Genomic DNA, 19256 nt, shown 5'->3' on the forward strand with positions numbered 1-19256 from the left:
TTGAAATTATTACTTGCAGCAGCATAACAGGGCATGTAAACACAATGCACAGATAACATATATTAAACATATATTCAATGTTAACAATGCCAATATGAGTAAAAAAACAAAAGTAAGTCCTTAGTGCTACCAAAGATAGCATATTTGAACATAAATTGAGATTAAAATTATGTTCAAGAGACTGATGGCTGTTGGGAAGAAGCTATTCCTGAATCTGGTTAGAAACATAGACAATAGGTACAGAAGTAGGCCATTTGGCCTTTCGAGCCAGCACCACCATTCAATATGATAATGGCTGATCATCCACAATCAGCACCCTGCTTTTTCCCCATATCCCTTGATTCCATTAGCTCTAAGAACAAAATCTGACTCTCTCGTGAAGTCTGAAGAAGGATCCCGATTTGAAGCATTGTCTATCAATGTTCTCCAGAGATGGTGCCTGACCCGCTGAGTTAGTCCAGCATTTTGTGTCCTTTTATGTAAACCAGCATCTGTAGTTCTGTGTTTCCACCACACTTTGTTTTTTCCAGCATTCCCGGACGTTTAAGGTACCGAACCAGGCTGTGATGCAACCAGTCAATATGATCTTTACCATACACCTGTAGAAGTTCAAGAGTATATTCGTCAACATACTGAATCTCCTCATTCTTCTAGTACCATAGGAAGTACAGGTGTTGATAAGCTTTCTTTTTGATTGCATCAATTTGCTGGGTCAAGGACAAAGGTTTAGAGATATGCACATCTAAGAACTTAGTTGTTGACTGTCACTACCACAAACCCCTTGATGAAGACAGTGCTTGTGTATCCATGGTTTTTCTCTGCTAATGTCCACAATCAGCTCATTGGTCTTTCTGATGTTGAGAGCAAAGATTAATGTTCTGGCACCATTCAAATGGATTGTCAATATCTCTCATACTCTAACTCATTATTGTCCATTATTTGTTTAACAATGATGTTATCGTCGTTGAATTTAAAGATGGTGTTTGAACTGTGTCTGGTTACGTGAACAGGCTGTGTAAGCTGGAAAGAGTGCAGAGAGGATTTACGAGAATATTGGGGCCGATTAGGAAAGGGGGAGATGCAACGAGACCTGGGTGTCATGATACACCAGTCATTGAAAGTAGGCATGCAGGTGCAGCAGGCAGTGAAGAAAGCGAATGGTATGTTAGCATTCATAGCAAAAGGATTTGAGTATAGGAGCAGGGAGGTTTTACTGCAGTTGTACAGGGTCTTTTTGAGACACAGAGTAGTGGTGAATCTAATCTGAGAATTCTCTGCCACAGAGGGTAGTTGAGGCCAGTTCATTGGCTATATTTAAGAGGGAGTTAGATGTGGCCCTTGTGGCAAAAAGGGATCAGGGGTATGGAGAGAAGGCAGGTACAGGGATACTGAGTTGGATGATCAGCCATGATCATATTGAATGGCGGTGCAGGCTCGAAGGGCCGAATGACCTACTTCTGCACCTATTTTCTATGTTTCTATTACCAGGATTCAGGGGCCTGAGCCCTTGGGAGAGATTTGGCAGGCCTGACCTTGATTCCTTGGAGCAGAGGAGGCTAAGGGTCATCATATAGAGTTATATAAAATTATTAGGAGAAAATAATAGTATGAATGCACAGTGTTCAAGAAGGAACTGCAGATACTGGAAAATCGAAGGTAGACAAAAATACTGGAGAAACTCAGCGGGTGCGGCAGCACTTATGGAGCGAAGGAAATAGGCAACGTTTCGGGCCGAAACAATGCACATTGTCTTTTTCCAGATAGGGGAATTGAGAATAAGAGGGCATAGGTTAAAGGAGAAAGATTTACAAGGTATCTGAGGGGCAACATTTTCACGCAGAAGGTGGTGGGTACATGGAACAAACTGCCGGAGGAAATCGTTGAGGCAAATACAATAATATGATGAATAGGGAATGATCTTTTACCTATAAATATTGGATGAACTGACACAGACAGTGCTGCTGGAAAGTAGTAGTGGAATGGGACTAATCGAATAACAGTTTCAAAGATCTGGCATGAAGCCTCTGTCCAATTAGAATCTACGGGAACATGAAACAGAATGTAGGTGACCACCTGCTTTGCAAATCTTGAGTTTCGCATTGCTATAAGGATTTGTTTTGGTTGGCAAAATTCCCTTATGAATAATCTATCTCACTTTAATTGCACTAGTCTAGAATGGAAGTAATTTATAATGGTATCCAGCATGGCAGAATTGATTAAATTCTATCTGTTGAAGTCACAATCCAGAGCCCGAGAAATACACTGAATGATTTTTCAGCTGCTGGCTATCCGCATTCAGTGGTTGTGTCCTTTCCAGTCAAGCAGTTATATTTTGATTAAACAAATCCAGTTTACATTGAGAGAATTAGTGTTTCATGTAATCTGTACATGTTTATTTTTTAAATTGTTATTTAAGTTTAGCTACCGCAACTCTTATTAGTAAATTGCATCTCACCAGCCATTTTGCTTTATTGTATCCACCAGCTAGTGTGCATTATGAAAACTGACTTCCAAAATGGCTGTTTTGTTTTCTGTTATACTCATCTGTTGCCAAATTAAATTTGCTAATGACAAATAATTGGGTAACAGAACCAAAAATGGCATTGCTTCAAATGGATCCCGAGGCATCCTTGATGTTGGTGACCTAAGGGGGAAATAGTATATTGACAATATTTTATTTGAGTCCTGTCGGTGTTGAAATTGAGCCAAATATTGTGTGAATGACTTAAGCAGAATTATTTTGTTTCAGTTGAAACGTAAGAGTTTCAGTTAAATGTTGGAAATCATTTTTTACACTGCAAGAGGTGTGGTAGGGGAGGATTTAAGGAGTCTAAACCTAGAATTAGGGCACGTCAATTGGCTTTAAGTTTAAGAATATTGTATCCTAGAAACCACTGCTAATAATTTGTCAGTGAAATGTTCCTGTAGTTTGCTGTATAATGGGAAATTACATACACTGGAGATACAAGTAAATGTCAGTGAAATGTTCCTGTAGCTTGCTGTATAATGGGAAATTACATACACTGGAGATACAAGTAAATGTACTTCATGTCATTTGAGTGTGGCACTCCTACCCCCATTCAGTAGCAAATAAATTTAAACACTCATTTTTTTTATTTTCTTTTGCCAATAAGTGTGTAGAAAGATTAAAGAATATTTGCAAATTTGATGTTCAGTCAGAGGTCAACAACTGTGTTTTCTTCCACCAATAATATATGTAATTAGCCACCATCCAAAACCAGGGATAAAATAAGATTATCCTGGAGCAGGATGCAATAATTTGTACAACTCTTGATAGTGGAGTGAACTAAAGACAGGAAACACCCTTATTTCACCTATTTTCTTAAATGATGGTCTTCAGTCTGTGTTTCGCGGTTTGTGCACTTTTAATGTGTAACTTTTAACTGATTGTCACATGTCTAAAGGGATGACCAGCTTGGGAAAAGGAAATGAGAAATAACTAATTTATAACATTTTATTTCCATCTTTTACTTAATTGGTACTGTTCAAATCAATAACAGCTTAAATGTTATTATTAATCCCCATGCCAAAGGGGGAAACTTTGGTTCATACCAAATATACAAGCACTAATGGTGAAGAATTCTTAAAGGAAAATGGAAACAGAGACATACTTACAGGAAGAAGAAGAAGAAGAAGAAGAAGAAGAAGAAGAAGAAGAAGAAGAAGAAGAAGAAGAAGAAGAAGAAGAAGAAGAAGAAGAAGAAGAAGAAGAAGAAGAAGAAGAAGAAGAAGAAGAAGAAGAAGAAGAAGAAGAAGAAGAAGAAGAAGAAGAAGAAGAAGAAGAAGAAGAAGAAGAAGAAGAAGAAGAAGAAGAAGAAGAAGAAGAAGAAGAAGAAGAAGAAGAAGAAGAAGAAGAAGAAGAAGAAGAAGAAGAAGAAGAAGAAGAAGAAGAAGAAGAAGAAGAAGAAGAAGAAGAAGAAGAAGAAGAAGAAGAAGAAGAAGAAGAAGAAGAAGAAGAAGAAGAAGAAGAAGAAGAAGAAGAAGAAGAAGAAGAAGAAGAAGAAGAAGAAGAAGAAGAAGAAGAAGAAGAAGAAGAAGAAGAAGAAGAAGAAGAAGAAGAAGAAGAAGAAGAAGAAGAAGAAGAAGAAGAAGAAGAAGAAGAAGAAGAAGAAGAAGAAGAAGAAGTAGTAGTAGTGCTGGAGTAACTCAGTGGGTTGGGCAGCATCTCTGAAAAACATGGAAAGTGGTAGATAAAAGCATGGTAACCTTGAGTACCTTTCCCTGCAACCGCAGGAGATGCAATACCTGTCCTTATACTTCCGCCCTCAACTCTGTCCATAGACCCCAAAAATCTTTTCCGGTGAGACAGAGGTTCACTTGCACCTCCTCCAACCTCACCAACTGTATCCGTTGTTCCAGGTGTAGACTACATATCGACGAAACCAAGCGCAGACTCAGCGATTGTTTCGCTGAACACCTTTGTTCAGTCCGCCTCAGCCTAAATGATCTCCCTGTTGCCAAACACTATAACCATAGAAGGGTCTGGGCCCGAAAAGTCACCCATTCCTTCTCCAGATATGCTGCCTGTCCCGATGAGTTACTCCTGCTTTTGTGTCTATCTTCGGTTTAAACCAGCATCTGCAGTTCCTTCTTACACACTATGACTCCCCTTCTGATTCCCATTCCCATTCCTTCCCGGGCCACCTCCATTGTCAGAGTGAGGCCAAATGTAAATTGGAGGGACAGCATCTCATATTGTGCTTGGGCAGATTACAACCCAGCGGTATGAATGTTGATTTCTCTAACTTCAAGTGACCCTTGCATCTCCTCCGTCTCCGTGCCTACCCCACTCTAATCGTCGTGCTAGTTTTTTATTTTGTCATTGAGTCGTTGTCCTCTGTTAACCCTGGTTGTCACCTGTTGCCACACCCAACAATGGCCTATTGTGTGCCCCACATTTCCTTGATTATTTTTGCTTTTTGCATATCTTTCATTCATTTGTCCTAAGTACCATCTTTATCTCTTGTTCCCCTTTCCCCAGACGTTCTGAATGAAAAAGAGTCTTGATCCAAAATGTCACCTATTCCTTTTCTCCAGACATGCCGCCTGACCTGATGAATTACTCCAGCTTTTTGTATCTGTCGTGGTAATTAATAGGTGGATACAGGCGGGAGGGGTTAGGGTTGTGCCGAATGATTCAAGAACCTGGTGATTAATGGGAAAAGCTTTTCTAGAATCTGGAGGTGGCAGCTTCAGACTTCTGTACCTTCTTTTTGTGTTAATTGAGATGAAAGAGTTGTCAGGCTGGTGTGGGCTTTAATGATATTAGCTGCCTTCTTGAGATGTTGCTTCCTGTAGGTACACAAAAATGCTGGAGAAACTCAGCGGGTGCAGCAGCATCTATGGAGCGAAGGAAATAGGCAACGTTTTGGGCCGAAACCCTTCTTCAGTTGCTCCCTGTAGATCCCTTCGATGGTGGAGAGGCCCATATTTAGGATGAACTGAACAATGCCCATCATTTTCTGCAGCCTCTTTTGTTCTTGAGCGTTTGAATGATCAAACCAGGCTGTGATGCAAATAGCCAATATGCTATCTAACAGATCAGAGATGATCTGGTAACTATCTGTTAACTTGACGTCGTTAACTATCCCTCTCACCAAGAGTTCAGAAGCATTGGTACCTTACTCTGACTTTAGCATTCCCATCTCTGACTTTAACATTTGGTGTGTAGGATCAGAGGTCACAGCTGATCTGGCTACACTCTGCAGCTAGTGAGCAATTCTCTACCAAACTGTCGGTCAAAGATCAACATGTTCTGATATTTATAAATAAGAAATCAGAATTAACAGGAAAAAGGCATCTACATGATTTATATTACCATTAAGAAACTGAATTCAACCAACACAATAAAAATGGTATAATTCAGCATCAGACCATTCTATTCAGCCCCATTCCTAATCCTGACTTAGCAGCAGTTTTTCTCTAAAAAGAGCAGAATGATATTTTATTGTTTGCATTGTACAGTTCCAGGAAAAAAAATAATGAGGCTGGTTTTAAAGAAATAAATAAGATCACAACAAGGAATTGCTTTGCTTTTACAGCTCACGAATTGGCCATTTCACCAGCCAATTTGCTAAATCTCTAAAATAGCAATTGAAAAAGTTATTCCTTGCCGGTGCCTTTTTATTCTTTACAAGTACACATTTCCTCTTATGTTGGTAAATGATAGCAATAATTCTCACTACCAAACAATTCCTTTGACTAATCCGAACTTAAGTTAAGTAAGTAAGTTCATTTGCCAAGTATTCACATACATGGAATTTGCCTTGGTGCTCCGCCCACAAGTAACAACATGACATACAGTGACAGTAAAGAATGACTCAGAAAACATTAAACATTAATAATAATAAAACATTAATGATAAAACACCATTGATCAAGCATGTGAACCAACAAAATAGAAGATCAAAGGGAGGCTACTGAGTTTTGGTTGTTGAGTAGAGCAACTACTCGTGGATAAAAACTGTTTTTATGTCTCACTGTGGTAGCTTTGACAGTCCGGAGTCGCCTTCAAGAGGGAAGTGATTCAAAGATTCAAAGAGGATGACCAAACCTATTTGGTCATCCTCCCAATAACATGCATTGACTCAGGGTTTGTATTCTTCTCAAATTGTATCAATGAAGCTTTTGCAAATGTGTTTACCATATCAGCCTCACTATGCAATGCTAGATGTTAGAATTGTCGTTTCCAACGCTGTTAAGTCATGTAGCATGCAGGTCATGTTCTTAATGGCACATTTTTGTGTGTTAAAATACAGACATGTCAGATCTGCCAGATGTTACTTCCCAACAAGTGCAGCTTTTCATCGCACCTACGAATACATCAGCACAAATCTCCATACACATGCCCAGAATGTGGAGCGATATGCAGATCCTCGCACTTTCAGACTCACGTCACCAGGAACTGCCTGCACTACACTCGCAAAGTGGGATACCGGTTAGTTGCCTGTTTGTGTTAATCGGAAGGGATACGTTACAATATGATACCACTTTAATTATCCCAGAGAGGGATTGGTCTGCCACCAGTGAAAAGATACAGTTACAAGGCATTGAAAGTAACAAGTTAATTATCATAATAATAATGACATTTAAGTGACCAGTATTTGCACAGCATATGAAACATTGCACAAACATGAAATTAAATTATCAATGTAAAAGATCAGGATGAGGGATGTGCAGCGATGGGGGGGGGAGGGGGGGAGGAAGTGTCAGTCTACCCCACGGCATAAGTGGGAAGAGATACACAGTTTGATAGCCACAGGGAAAAATGATTCCCTGTGGCGTTCTGTGCTGCACCTTGCTGGGACCAGCCTGTTGCCGAAGGTGCTCCTTAGGTTGACCAGTGTGTCATGGAGGGGGTGAGATGTATTGTCGAAGATGCTCCGCAGTTTGGGGAGCATCCTCCTTTCCGAGCCCACCTCAAAAAGATCCAACTCCACTCCCAGGACGGAGCCAGACTTCCTAATTACTTATTACCGCATTTATAAATTGTTGATGGAATCTGAGGGTAGGGGGTGTGAAATTCATCTTGCCCCGGCCTCACCCCAACCTCACAGTTTATCGTCACTCACTGGTTGCTCACCATTCACCACTCTTATTTGGTTGCTTAAAAGTTAGGCAGCAAAGCTTTTAACCTGCAAAATTACACACAAAACCCATTCACATTTGGAAAAGCAGAGTTATGATATTGTAGTAAATATTTCATCATTTTTAACTGGGCACAAAATGGCGGTGGGAGTGGGATAGATTTGAAATAGTGGTTCTACCAAAAGAGGTGATGCACAAAACAAAGATAAATCAATTTAGGCTTGCCACAGAAGGTAGTTGAGGCCAGTCCATTGGCTATATTTAAGAGGGAGTTAGATGTGGCCCTTGTGGCTAGAGGGATCAGGGGGTATGGAGAGAAGGCAGGTACGGGATACTGAGTTGGATGATCAGCCATGATCATATTGAATGGCGATGCAGGCTCGAAGGGCCGAATGGCCTACTGCTGCACCTATTTTCTATGTTTCTATATATGTGATACCGCACAAGTTATACTTAAGATATTCATTTTCATCTTGTTGCAAGAATAATCTTTGTATCGTAATTGTGACTGGCACTGATTTTTCTCCCTGCAGCTGTATACACTGTGGTGTTGTCTATGCTGACCTAACTGCACTCAAGTCTCACATCCAGGGTGCCCACTGTGAAATCTTCTATAAGTGCCCAATCTGCCCTATGGCTTTCAAGTCGGCACCGAGTACTCATTCACATGCCTACACACAGCACCCAGGCATCAAAATAGGAGAAGCCAAGTAAGTATTGTAAGCGTGCTTGCTAATAGATTGCCCACAAAGATTTTTGTATTAGTGTGATAACGCTGTTCTATTACCTAGCATATTATTGTTAGATATGAAGGTCCAAGTCAGTAGAGTTTGGGCAACTTCAACCGAGTTACTCCTGGAAAAGACCTCCAAGATGAAAGTCAACCTGAATATAAAATGTTAACAATTGCACTTTGGAAGACAAAACCTGGCAGTGTATTTCTTGTTGCTAACTGCACTGACCTCGTGTGATGCTGGAGGAGATAGGAAAGTGAATGGGTTCAGGGAAAAATGAACATATGGTTACTTGCAACAGCCACTGAGATGTAGCAGACAACCTTATTTTGATACTCTATAGGAGGTGACCTTGTTTCCAGAGGGAGTATTATTATACAGTTCTTCATACAACACTGGGCTGGGTGCTGCTAAGGTTGAGCAGCATCCGTGGTGGGGAAGGAAGTGTCGATGTTTTGGGTGAAAAACCAACATGGGGATAATTCCCTCCCTTCCCACAGATACTGCTCCCCTCTCCCATCAGGCAAAAGATATAGAAGTGTGGAAACGCACTCCACTAGATTCAGGGACAGTTTCGTCCAGACTGTTATCAGGCAACTGAATCATCCTACTACAACCAGAGAGCAGTGCTGAACTACTATCTACCTCTTTGGTGACACTGACTATTGCTGGCTTTACCTTGTACTAAACGTTATTCCCTTATCGTGTATCTGTATACTGTAAATGGCTTGATTGTAATCATGTATTGTCTTTCTGTTGACTGGATAGCACGCAACAAAAGCTTTTCACTGTACCTCGGTACACGTGACAATAAACCAAACTAGCTAAACCCACTAAGTTCCCTTAGCAGATTGCTTGTTGCACCAGATTGCTAATTTTGCAGTCTCTAATATTCCTCATCTTGTTGAACTCCATAATATAAAATGTTCTAGGTAATATGCTTTTTTCTCTGCAAGCTAGATTGTTTGTTGTGCCTTGTGTGCCACATTCCCCCGTGAGATAAGAGTAAGATAGTATACATACAATGATTTGTACCCTCTCTTCCTCAGTAGACTCTCATCATCAAAGTCTCATCATCCCCTTTGCCTTTAATCTTTAGGTCACATTCATAGTCAATTAAAATGTATATATATATTTTAATATGTGTAGCACACTGCTTTTTATAACATTGCACCTGGAACATTAGCCTGGAAATGTGAAAATAAATCAAATGAAGTGGATTTTGACTTTATATAATAATGTGATAAAGCAATAACAAATCTACTGCCGAAATAATAACTGGGAGTGCTATAAACAGGGCAGCTGATTTGTTATTACCTATTTTATAATACCTGGATTTGATAGGGAAAATACAGTTTCTTGTAGAATCACCAGCATTTCCCTTATGAATGCCACAGTGTTTAGGATAGTCATGTACATACGTGCAAATGTGAAAGTCTGCACTGATTGGCACTCTTTTATCTCATTTTCCCAACTGAGCACTGACATTGGATATCTCACGGACCAATGGTTTAATGGTACCTCATTGCTATGCTTAACTAAGTATAGAGGGTGAACTTGCAACAGTTTCCAGGATGTAGGCTGGGGTATCCATCCAAAATACCTCCAGGTTAGGCTTTGAGAGAGCAAGATATTGGGTGATAGACGTTTTTTGTTTTCAATTCTGTTAAATCTTTTATGGTGTCTTTTTGTTTGGAAATATTTCAGTTTTCTATTGTTAACATTTTCATTACTTTAATTTTTTCATGTTTTTTGATGATTGATATTCAGAAACTATTATTATTTTGTGAAGATTAACCACTGCCTAAACCAGAGATGTGGCCTAGCCTGCAGTCAAAATTTTTCTTCAGCTGTTTTGTGTTCCCAGCTTGTTGTGTATTCCTTCCCATTCAGCCCAATCACTTAGTCATAGAGTGAAGCAGTGTGGAAACAGGCCCTTTGGCCCAACTTACCCACACAGGCCAACATGTCTGAGTGACACTAGTCCCACTTGCCTGTGCTTGGTCCATATCCCTCCAAACCTGTCCAATCCATATACCTTTCTGACTGTTTCTTAAACGATGGGATAGTCCCAGCCTCAACAACCTCCTCTGGCGGCTTGTTCCATACACCCACCATCCTTTTGTGTGAAAAAGTTACCCTTCAGATCCCTATTAAATCTTTTCCCCTTCACCTTGAACCTATGTCCTCTGTTCCTCGATTCCCATACTCTGGGCATGAGACTTTGTGCATCTACCCGATCTATTCCTCTCATGAAATTGTACACCTTTATAAGATCTCCCCTCATCCTCCCCCTGTGCTCCTGCATGGAATAGTCTACTCAACCTCTCCTTATAGCTCACACCCTCTAGTCCTGGCACTTCCTTGAGCTCAGCACCTAAATGCCCAAGGACCTGCCAGAGAGCAGGGTTTTGCAAAAGCTTTTGCCTGGATCAGTAATGGCCTGACGTTGGCAGAACATTCTAAGCTGCTTTCAAACAAAATCAACATCTGCTGCAAGTGTATCCAATTGGACTTTGGCTAATGTCTGTTTGCCACAAATGTGTTTTTTTGAGCAGCAGAAACCATACCTGAAATATGTTAATGGTGTACTTTTAGGTGTAAAGTACCTTTGTAGATAAAATGGCATTATTGAGTTTTGTCCTCCACTGATCTTCATTAAATCCGCGCAGTACTAAAATATTAATCCAGCGTGTGGCCAACTTAACATCTGTTCAGAAGAGAATTCCTGGAACCATTTATCCAGTGACACACAGAGATATAAAATAACCAGGTGCCCAGAAGAAAATAATTAGTGCCATTGTACCTCTGACATTTTGAAGCAGTTGCTCATTCATAATTTTGTTTGATGTACTTGCTTGTGTGAAAGTGTTAACATGAATTTTCAGGCTTTGTTTCATTGGGGCTCAGTGGAGCATGATATTGCATGTTGTTTGCTACTAGAGGATCAACAGCTGCAGAATCAAGGTTATACAACTTGAGACCTGTGTTTTGTTTTTCCCCTCAGATCATTTTTTTTTGCAATATTATAACACTAAAATATGAAATTATCTTAAAGATGAAAGTGCTTAACAAGTTGGTTTTAATGGAAAACAGTTTTGTTAATTTCCACATAAATAGAAATATGGAACTTGGGTTTGTTAAATTATGCTATAATCAGTAGCCTGTTCTTCTTTTTAATAAAGTATTCTATTTTACATTCTGTGGATTCTTGCTGAATTGTATTATAAGATACCCTTGACCAGCATACACTATTGTCTTCTAACTTGGCAACAGATTCTGATCCCTGATACCATGTGCCAGTAAGCCAAAATAAATTTAAGTGTGAAATGGTTTACCCCTCAGGTCCTTTACAAATCTTTCCCCTCTCACCATAAACCAATGCCCTCTATATGGTACTTGATAGTGTTACCATAGCTCCACAATATTGTAATGAATGGCATCAAAATCATATAATACTGGTAAGAAAGAATAATTACTAAAATGGGGAAAGAGAGAAAACAAGTTTTGCTATTCATAGGAACAAATGCATATATGTACGTCAGACTTTTGTACATTATGGGAGCTTATGTGTATATGTTTATTTATTAGTGTTCATACTGTAAGGCAAGGGTTGGCAAGACGAGGATGACTTGTACTTGGTGGTCATTTCAAGCAGTTCTTTAGCGTGTAATTCACGTCAAAATTTGCAGCTCCAATCCTGTCTCATACCTTCTGCCTTTATCTCTGACATTTGTTCCAGCCAACTGCCTATCACCCCCCTCCCCGCCTGTGTTCACCTATTACTTGCCACGCTTTATTTTGCCTCCCCCTTCCAGCTTTCTTTCCACGCCCCCATCCCACACAATTAGTCTGAAGAATGGACCTGACCCGAAAATTCACTTATCCACGTTCTCCAGAGATGCTGCTTAATCTGCTGAGTTATTCCAGCTCATTGTGTCCTTTTATGGAAAATGAAGTTTGCTTTCAAAAAAATTCTTCTCATCATCTAATTTTATTTTACCAAAGTCTTTGACTTTACCTTTGGTACTGCTATGCCAGCATGAAGCACAGGAAGTTACTCAAACAGACCAAACTATATTAAAACAAAATTAAAAATTGGTCTGTTTATTTAAAAAATGTAATAATTCTTTCCACAAAAATAGGCAGTTATTTTAATTATCCTGTCATAAATACATTTAAAAAAAAATGTTTTTTCTCTTGTTTTAGAATAATCTACAAATGTTCCATGTGTGACACTGTGTTTACACAGCAAACGTTGTTATGCAGCCATTTTGATCAGCATGTTGCTAAGCAGAAAGTTTCTGTCTTCAACTGTCCAGATTGTGCATTACTATATGCGCAGAAACAGCTCATGGTGGAACACATTAAGGTACAAGCTAAATACTTTGTATCGCAACCTTTTGAAAATGGATAAATTAATTGGTTCAATTCATCGTAAGTGAAAGGTTTGCAATGATGCTTGATTTACTGGACTGACAGCTAGTCCTGAGCCATTGATTCAATATTTGAATTCTGCCGAAGATAGACACAAAAAGCCGGAGTAACTCAGCGGGACAGGCTGCATCTCTGGAGAGAAGGAATGGGTAACGCTTTGGATGGAGACCCTTCTTCAGACCGAGGCAGCTAGATTCAAATCATAAATCTGGAGTTAAAAGAAAATCTTAATCTCAGTGGCAATGACTATGTCACCACTGGGCTCTAAATAGAAATTCATCTGGTTCACCACCAGCATTTAGCAATGTCATTCTTGCATGCCCTGATCTATATTGACTCCAATCCCACCAATGTCTCTTCAGTCAGGAACAATTGGAAATAGTATAAATAGAAAAATAGAAAATAGGTGCAGGAGAAAGCCATTCGGCCCTTCGAGCCTGCACCGCCATTCATTGTGATAAACAGTAGAGACTGGTATTCCAGCAAATTCCACATCCTGGGAACTATTTAGGAACAAATGACCCAGAGCCTTGCAATGCACTTTGAAGTTACAAATCTTTGGAACTATTGAGAACTATGGATACCAAATGAATGTTCCCTGTAATAGTTCAGATGTTTCTTAACTTCTTTAACTCACTTAACAAGTTCCTGGTTAAAATGAAGTGGTTCCAAATGAAATAAGTTGCAAGTAGTTGTTGTCGTTGCCGCAAGATGTCCCAAAGTCAAAAAGCAACACAGTATATGTGCACGTATTGGGGAAACAAAGCCTCAACTGGGAAGTGACACCGGTGATAAAACAGAACTTCCTTACGTCTGAAGAAGTCTTAACCCATTCCTTCTCTCCAAAGATGTATCTGTCCCGTTGAGTCACTCTAGCATTTTGTGTCTATCTTAGATCTACACTGTGGTGTTGTTCCGAACTTTGCATTCAGCCAATAAAGAGCAATTTGTAACCCAGCTTGTTCCTCAGTTGAGAATGCTACCAACTACGAAACTAAGGCTGACACTTACTGCCTTTATAAATATCAACTCCATTTACTGGATTTTGTCTATGAATTAAAATTTCTGGTGTTAACAAATTCCTATTAACCCAAACAGATTATTTAAAAAAATCAGATCAATGTTTGAATATAAATATTGTTACAAATCAGTTTTGCTTAAAAATATTGTCAAAACGATTTCCCTATGGCAGAGGTATCTAAGTCTAGCGGACAGAGGTTTAAGATGAGGAAACTAAGGTTTTAGAGCAGAGGGAGAATTCTTTCATCCCGAGATGATTGAAGTCTAAGACGAACTGCATGAGAAGGTGATGGAGGTACATTCCCTCACAGAATTTAATAAACATCTGGATGAGTACTTGAATCGTACTTGAATCGTCACAGCTAGATAGGCTATGAATCAAGTCCTCGTAAATGGGAATAATATAGATGGTCACTCAATAGTCGATATGGACCTTGGGCTAAAGGACTTGTATCTATGCTGTATGACTTTTTGACTGTAATCAGTTGAATATAATAGTGATGATTCAATCCCTCAATTCTTTCATTTTGTAGTCCATGCATGGAACATTGAAGAGTATTGAAGGTCCTCCAAACCTGGGGCCTCAGCAGCCATTGGTCACAAAGCCATTAAGTACATCAGCTGGGCAGAAGAAAGCTGATGGGAATGCAGTTAATGGCACTGACCGACTTGGGAAGAAAGCACCAGTAGTCGTAAGGAAAACTGGGAGTCGGTCAAAAGCAAATAACCTTGGATGGATGTGTCAAGACTGTGAGGAATGGTTTCCTGAACGAGAGGACTACATTTCTCATATGAAGAAAGAACATGAAAAGGTAAGGGCCAAGTATCCTAGGAGAGAGTCATAGACTGACTCCCCCACACATTAACACTATCTACACATACTAGGGACAATTTACATTTACAAGTGGGAGGAAATAGATCTCGGAGAAAACCCACGCAGGTCGCGGAGAGAATGTATAAACTCCGTACAGGCAGCACCCGTAGTCGGGATCGAATCCAGGACCCGGGGCTCTGGTGCTATAAGGCAGCAACTAAGGCTGCGCTACCGTGCTGCCCATATTAATTTAAAGCATTTGGATTTGGAAGGATCATGAAAATATGTATACCATATTTAGGGTAGCCATTCCTTGAGGTACCATCACATGAGTTTTCCTTCTTTATTAGCTTTCACCAGTTGAACAGTATTTATTTCTCCTTGCTCTGATTTTTTTGTATATAGCAAGGTGTTGAAAGCAAATGATAAAGGTATGCAATATTTTAAGGGTTCAATTCAATACGTTGCTTTCTAAATCTGAATTACTGGAACTAAACCTGTACAGGAATACACTATCTGAGAAAGTGGTGAAGGTAGGTAACATACATCACATAAAATATCTGGATGAGCACTTGAATTGCTATGGCAGAATGTTAAAGGAGAAGGGAGAATTACAGTAGTTATTTGTTAAGAGTCACAGCGCCATGCAGCACAGAAACAAGGCCTTTGGCCCAACTCCTCCACCCTGGGTAAAAGACTATGTGCATTCACTCTATCTATTCCCCTCTGTGCTACACTAAACTTCAATATCAGTTCCTTATCATTTTGGAAGTAAACAGTATGCATCATCCTTTGCACAAGATCCTTCAAGGTTTTTAATAGTTACAGAACTGGGGTAGAGCTGGAGTTCAGATACTCTTTCTGTAGGATGGTCTGGCTGTTGGTTGACTGAAAAATCTATAAGACAACTCTTTGACTGTTGGCAGGTCACCCTGTTTTTGGTGAGGGCTCTTAACATTGTACCACCTCGTTCTGCTCTGACGTGAGGCTGATGGTTCCTCCAGTTTATTTTCTTTTTTTTGTTCGTAGTGATGTGACTCAATAAGTAGCTTGTTACGGCCAGTCAGTGCAGATCACAATCAACAGTCCTATATTGACCATGCCAGGTAAGGTTGGCAAATTTGCTTCCCCAAAGGACAATGGCGAACCAGATGAATTGTCATATTAAATGGACTGGTAATAGATTTCATTTCCACTGAATTTGCAGCTAAGCTTAATTACTATGCTGATTAGTTTCCTATAACCTCCACATCTCACCATGTATCTGTCAATTTAAGCCTGCATTTGGAACATGTTATTACAACTGATTATTAATGAACACTCTGTTATGACAATTACAGGCCAGCACCAATTGGTCTTCAATGGCTGCATATACAGAATGGATCCCTTAAGTTACATCATATTTATCCCAAATCAGCACAATGTCCATTTGTCTGTATTTGGGCGGCTGTTTTTGTTGTAATGAAATATTAATTGTGATCCAGTGTTCAGAACAGGATTATTCAGACTGTATTTGCAAGCTGAATGGGCCTGTCCCACTTATGCAACTATTTTGGTGACTGCCGGCACCTGTCATAGGTCGTTGCAGGTTGGCGAAAAGTTTCAACATGTTGAAAATTCAGCGGCGACCAGATAGATGCTACGACTCTTTGGGCAACTGAGGAGAGTACTCACGACCATACATACGACACCCTGGCGGGGTGAAGCCTGTATGGTCGTGAGGAGTCGCCCAAAGATTCGTACCTTGTTCTGGTCGCTGCTGGATTTTCAACATGTTGAAAATTTTCGGCGACCTGTAACGACCTATGACGAGTGCCGGCAGTCACTGAAAAAGTTGAATAAGTGGGACAGTCCCATAACATAAATCTTGAGAGAGTTTGCCTTAAGGACAAATATTAAGCACTATTACTTTCTGATTCGCTTTTTGATTCTTGTGTCCTTTATGTTACAATTACCCCCATAAAAGGGTCACCTGCTCCCAGGCTTGTGCATTGCTATTCTTTTGTGAATCTAGCAGCCTTGATCCAAGTACTAGGTAGCCCAGTCATTCATTGAACTGGACTGGGGCTGGGGATGTGTTGAGTCGAGCTAGGCCCAGAGATGTGTTGAGTGGGGCTGGGCCCAGGGCAGTGTTGAGTGGGTTGGGCCGGAGTAAGTCCCGTGAATGGAACTGGGCCTATAGGTGCGTGGAGTTGGAGTCGTGTCCGGTGATGTGTTGAGTGAATCCAAGCCCGGGGGCATGTGGAGTTGAGTCATGTCCAGAGAGATGTTGAGTGGGACTGGGCCCGAGGATGTGTTGCTTTGGGCTGGATCTGGCAATGTGTTGAGAGGGGATGGGTCCGTAGACCTGTTGAGTGGGGATGGGTCTGGGTACAGGTCTGGGGATGTGTTGAATGGAGATGGATCTGGGGATGTGTTACATAGGGTTGGATCCAGGGATGTGTTGAGTGGAGATGGATCTGGGGACATGTTACATAGGGCTCGGCCAGATGACATGTTGAATGGGGATGGATCCGTGGACGTGTTGAGTGGAGTCGTGTCCAGAGATGTGTTGAGTGGGGCTTGGCCTGGTGATGTGTCTAGAAAATAATAACACTTACGTAATATTCCTTGGCAGATATATTAGAAAGTAATTTTTAGAAGGCTGCTATGTAGGATCATGGAAAAATATAATTGGTTGGATTCTCTGATATCCCATTGGATAAAAATATAGCACACAGATATGTTTTGGGGCTTCCCTATGGCTTGAACTGTATGAGTTTATTATGGCGTTTACAGTTCTCATTTAAGTTGTATTTAAAAAGTGAAGTGATAAGTGAACCTCTGTTTTCGTATTTTGTGTTTTGTGGTAAATATAAGCAGAAATTAACAAATGAGTATACATTCATAACCAGACCCTGAACTCTGTATGAATTAGCTTTTGCCCTTCTTTTTACTGTAATCCCTCTACAGATGTTGATTTGCTTCTTGTCGACACCCACCTCACTGACACTACCACAGTGTTTTTTGCTGTTGTCAGCGACCATTATTGTAAACGTATCCTTGTTCCCTTTAATGCCCGTTGAGAGCGGGTGCATTAAGCAAGAGATTTGATTAGTCCTTACTATCAAATAAAGTCCTTGCAGATGTTCTAATGGTGTGAATTTTTGTTAACAGCAAATGAAGAAGCATCCATGTCGTCAATGTGAGAAATCGTTTAGCTCCTCACACAGTCTGTGTCGACATAATCGCATCAAGCACAAAGGCATCCGGAAAGTCTACACATGCCGGTGAGTGCAGCGATATAGTGCCATGTTGTTTGTTGAAATTGATGTGTTTGTTGTCAATTGATTATTTCAGAAACCAAATCTTGAGAGAAGATTATCCCTTAACGATAGAAAAGCAACTAAAATAGTTAAATGGGAAGGAGAGCAAGAAGCAAAGCTACTGACCAGAATTTCTGTCATGGAAGTGAAGAACTCATGAATTACTGCCTCTTTTTCACAGGGGCAGGGGCGACGTCTGCAGAGGAGTTCCTTAAGTGAAAAGCCAATGGAGGTTTGAGTTAGTTTTATCCACTCTTTCTCACCACCTCCCATTCCCACCCCCCACTGGATAAGTCAATTACAATGTCAGTTGAGCTTGACACTCAGCCAGATATAGCACTGGATGGTCAAAGACGGTTTTGTGCTTTATGTTTTCGCTTAGGGACGATGGAGCATTGATGGAGCTTTTTCTGAGGGAGTGAATGAAGGAAAGACAATGAAGAAATTGTGGTGGTGGAGTTTGGGTGGGTGTTGAGAAGAAGCAAATCAACAGCTGTAGAGAACTTGCAGTGTGAGGAAGGGCTGGAGCTAATGAATACAGCCTGTGGTTATGATGAATTTAAGAGTTCTTTACTCATGGTTCTCGCTGTTCTATGCATTCAGTGGAAAATAACCAAAGCAGCTGCAAGGGCGGATGAATTATATGAAATATTTGAGGGAGCTCTATTGCGAATTGCTATCTTGGGAATGGAGAGGGTTGGAAAGATTGATTTTAAATTAGTGCATTGAAAATGTAGGCATTAGATAGGACTAGTGACCTCAGAAATCCGTTGACCGTGTAGATGAATATTTGATCCCTTCATTAGTTGAGATGTAATCAGGGCTGTGGAGTCGATACCCAAAGCACCCGACTCTGACTCCCAACTCCGACTTCTTGATTTCTTGTGTATCCAACTCCGACTCTGTTTCTGACCCCTAGGTATCATAATTCTTATGGGCCTGTCCCACTTAGGCGATTTTTTGGACGACTACAGGCGACTGCTGCAAAATTTTCAACATGTTGAAAAATGTTCGGCAACAGTGGTGACAATTTTTGCTGTCATAGGTTGTGGTAGGTTGTCGTAGGAGCTGTTGTAGGTTGTCGCCAGGTGTCGTAGGTGAATTCCATTAAAACTAGTCCCTGGCAGTCGCCTAAAGGTTCGACTAGTGGGATAGGCCCTTAAATCTGCTATGATGGCATTTCATAAGAACTGCATAAACCATCAGGCTACCTTTTAAACTCGTGTCCTTAAAGGTTTGAGTCTAATGGTTGTAGCTATGCTATTGTGACTTTTTTATAATTGTTTTTTATTCTTGAAATAAAAGCATAATTCATTATACTAAAAGAAAAAAAATTACA

The 19256-nt window shown here is 40.3% G+C and overlaps 1 protein-coding gene across 13 annotated transcripts in view; it reads left to right on the plus strand.

Moving 5' to 3' along the window:
* znf532 (zinc finger protein 532) overlaps positions 1-19256 on the plus strand; it is a 122132-nt gene that overhangs the window by 78981 nt on the left and 23895 nt on the right. For 11 of the 13 annotated variants that reach the window (XM_055630447.1, XM_055630489.1, XM_055630644.1 and 8 more), the window contains 5 exons: positions 6779-6957; positions 8141-8317; positions 12551-12713; positions 14332-14610; positions 17769-17881. In XM_055630447.1, the coding sequence (XP_055486422.1) occupies positions 6779-6957; positions 8141-8317; positions 12551-12713; positions 14332-14610; positions 17769-17881 (911 nt within the window). Of the gene's footprint in view, positions 1-6778; positions 6958-8140; positions 8318-12550; positions 12714-14331; positions 14611-17768; positions 17882-18098; positions 18150-18299; positions 18317-19256 lie in introns of those variants that run through there. The other 2 variants (XM_055630598.1, XM_055630546.1) reach the window with 2 other exon arrangements.

The sequence above is a fragment of the Leucoraja erinacea genome, chromosome 1 (assembly GCF_028641065.1).
Source record: "Leucoraja erinacea ecotype New England chromosome 1, Leri_hhj_1, whole genome shotgun sequence".
NCBI lineage: Eukaryota > Metazoa > Chordata > Chondrichthyes > Rajiformes > Rajidae > Leucoraja > Leucoraja erinaceus.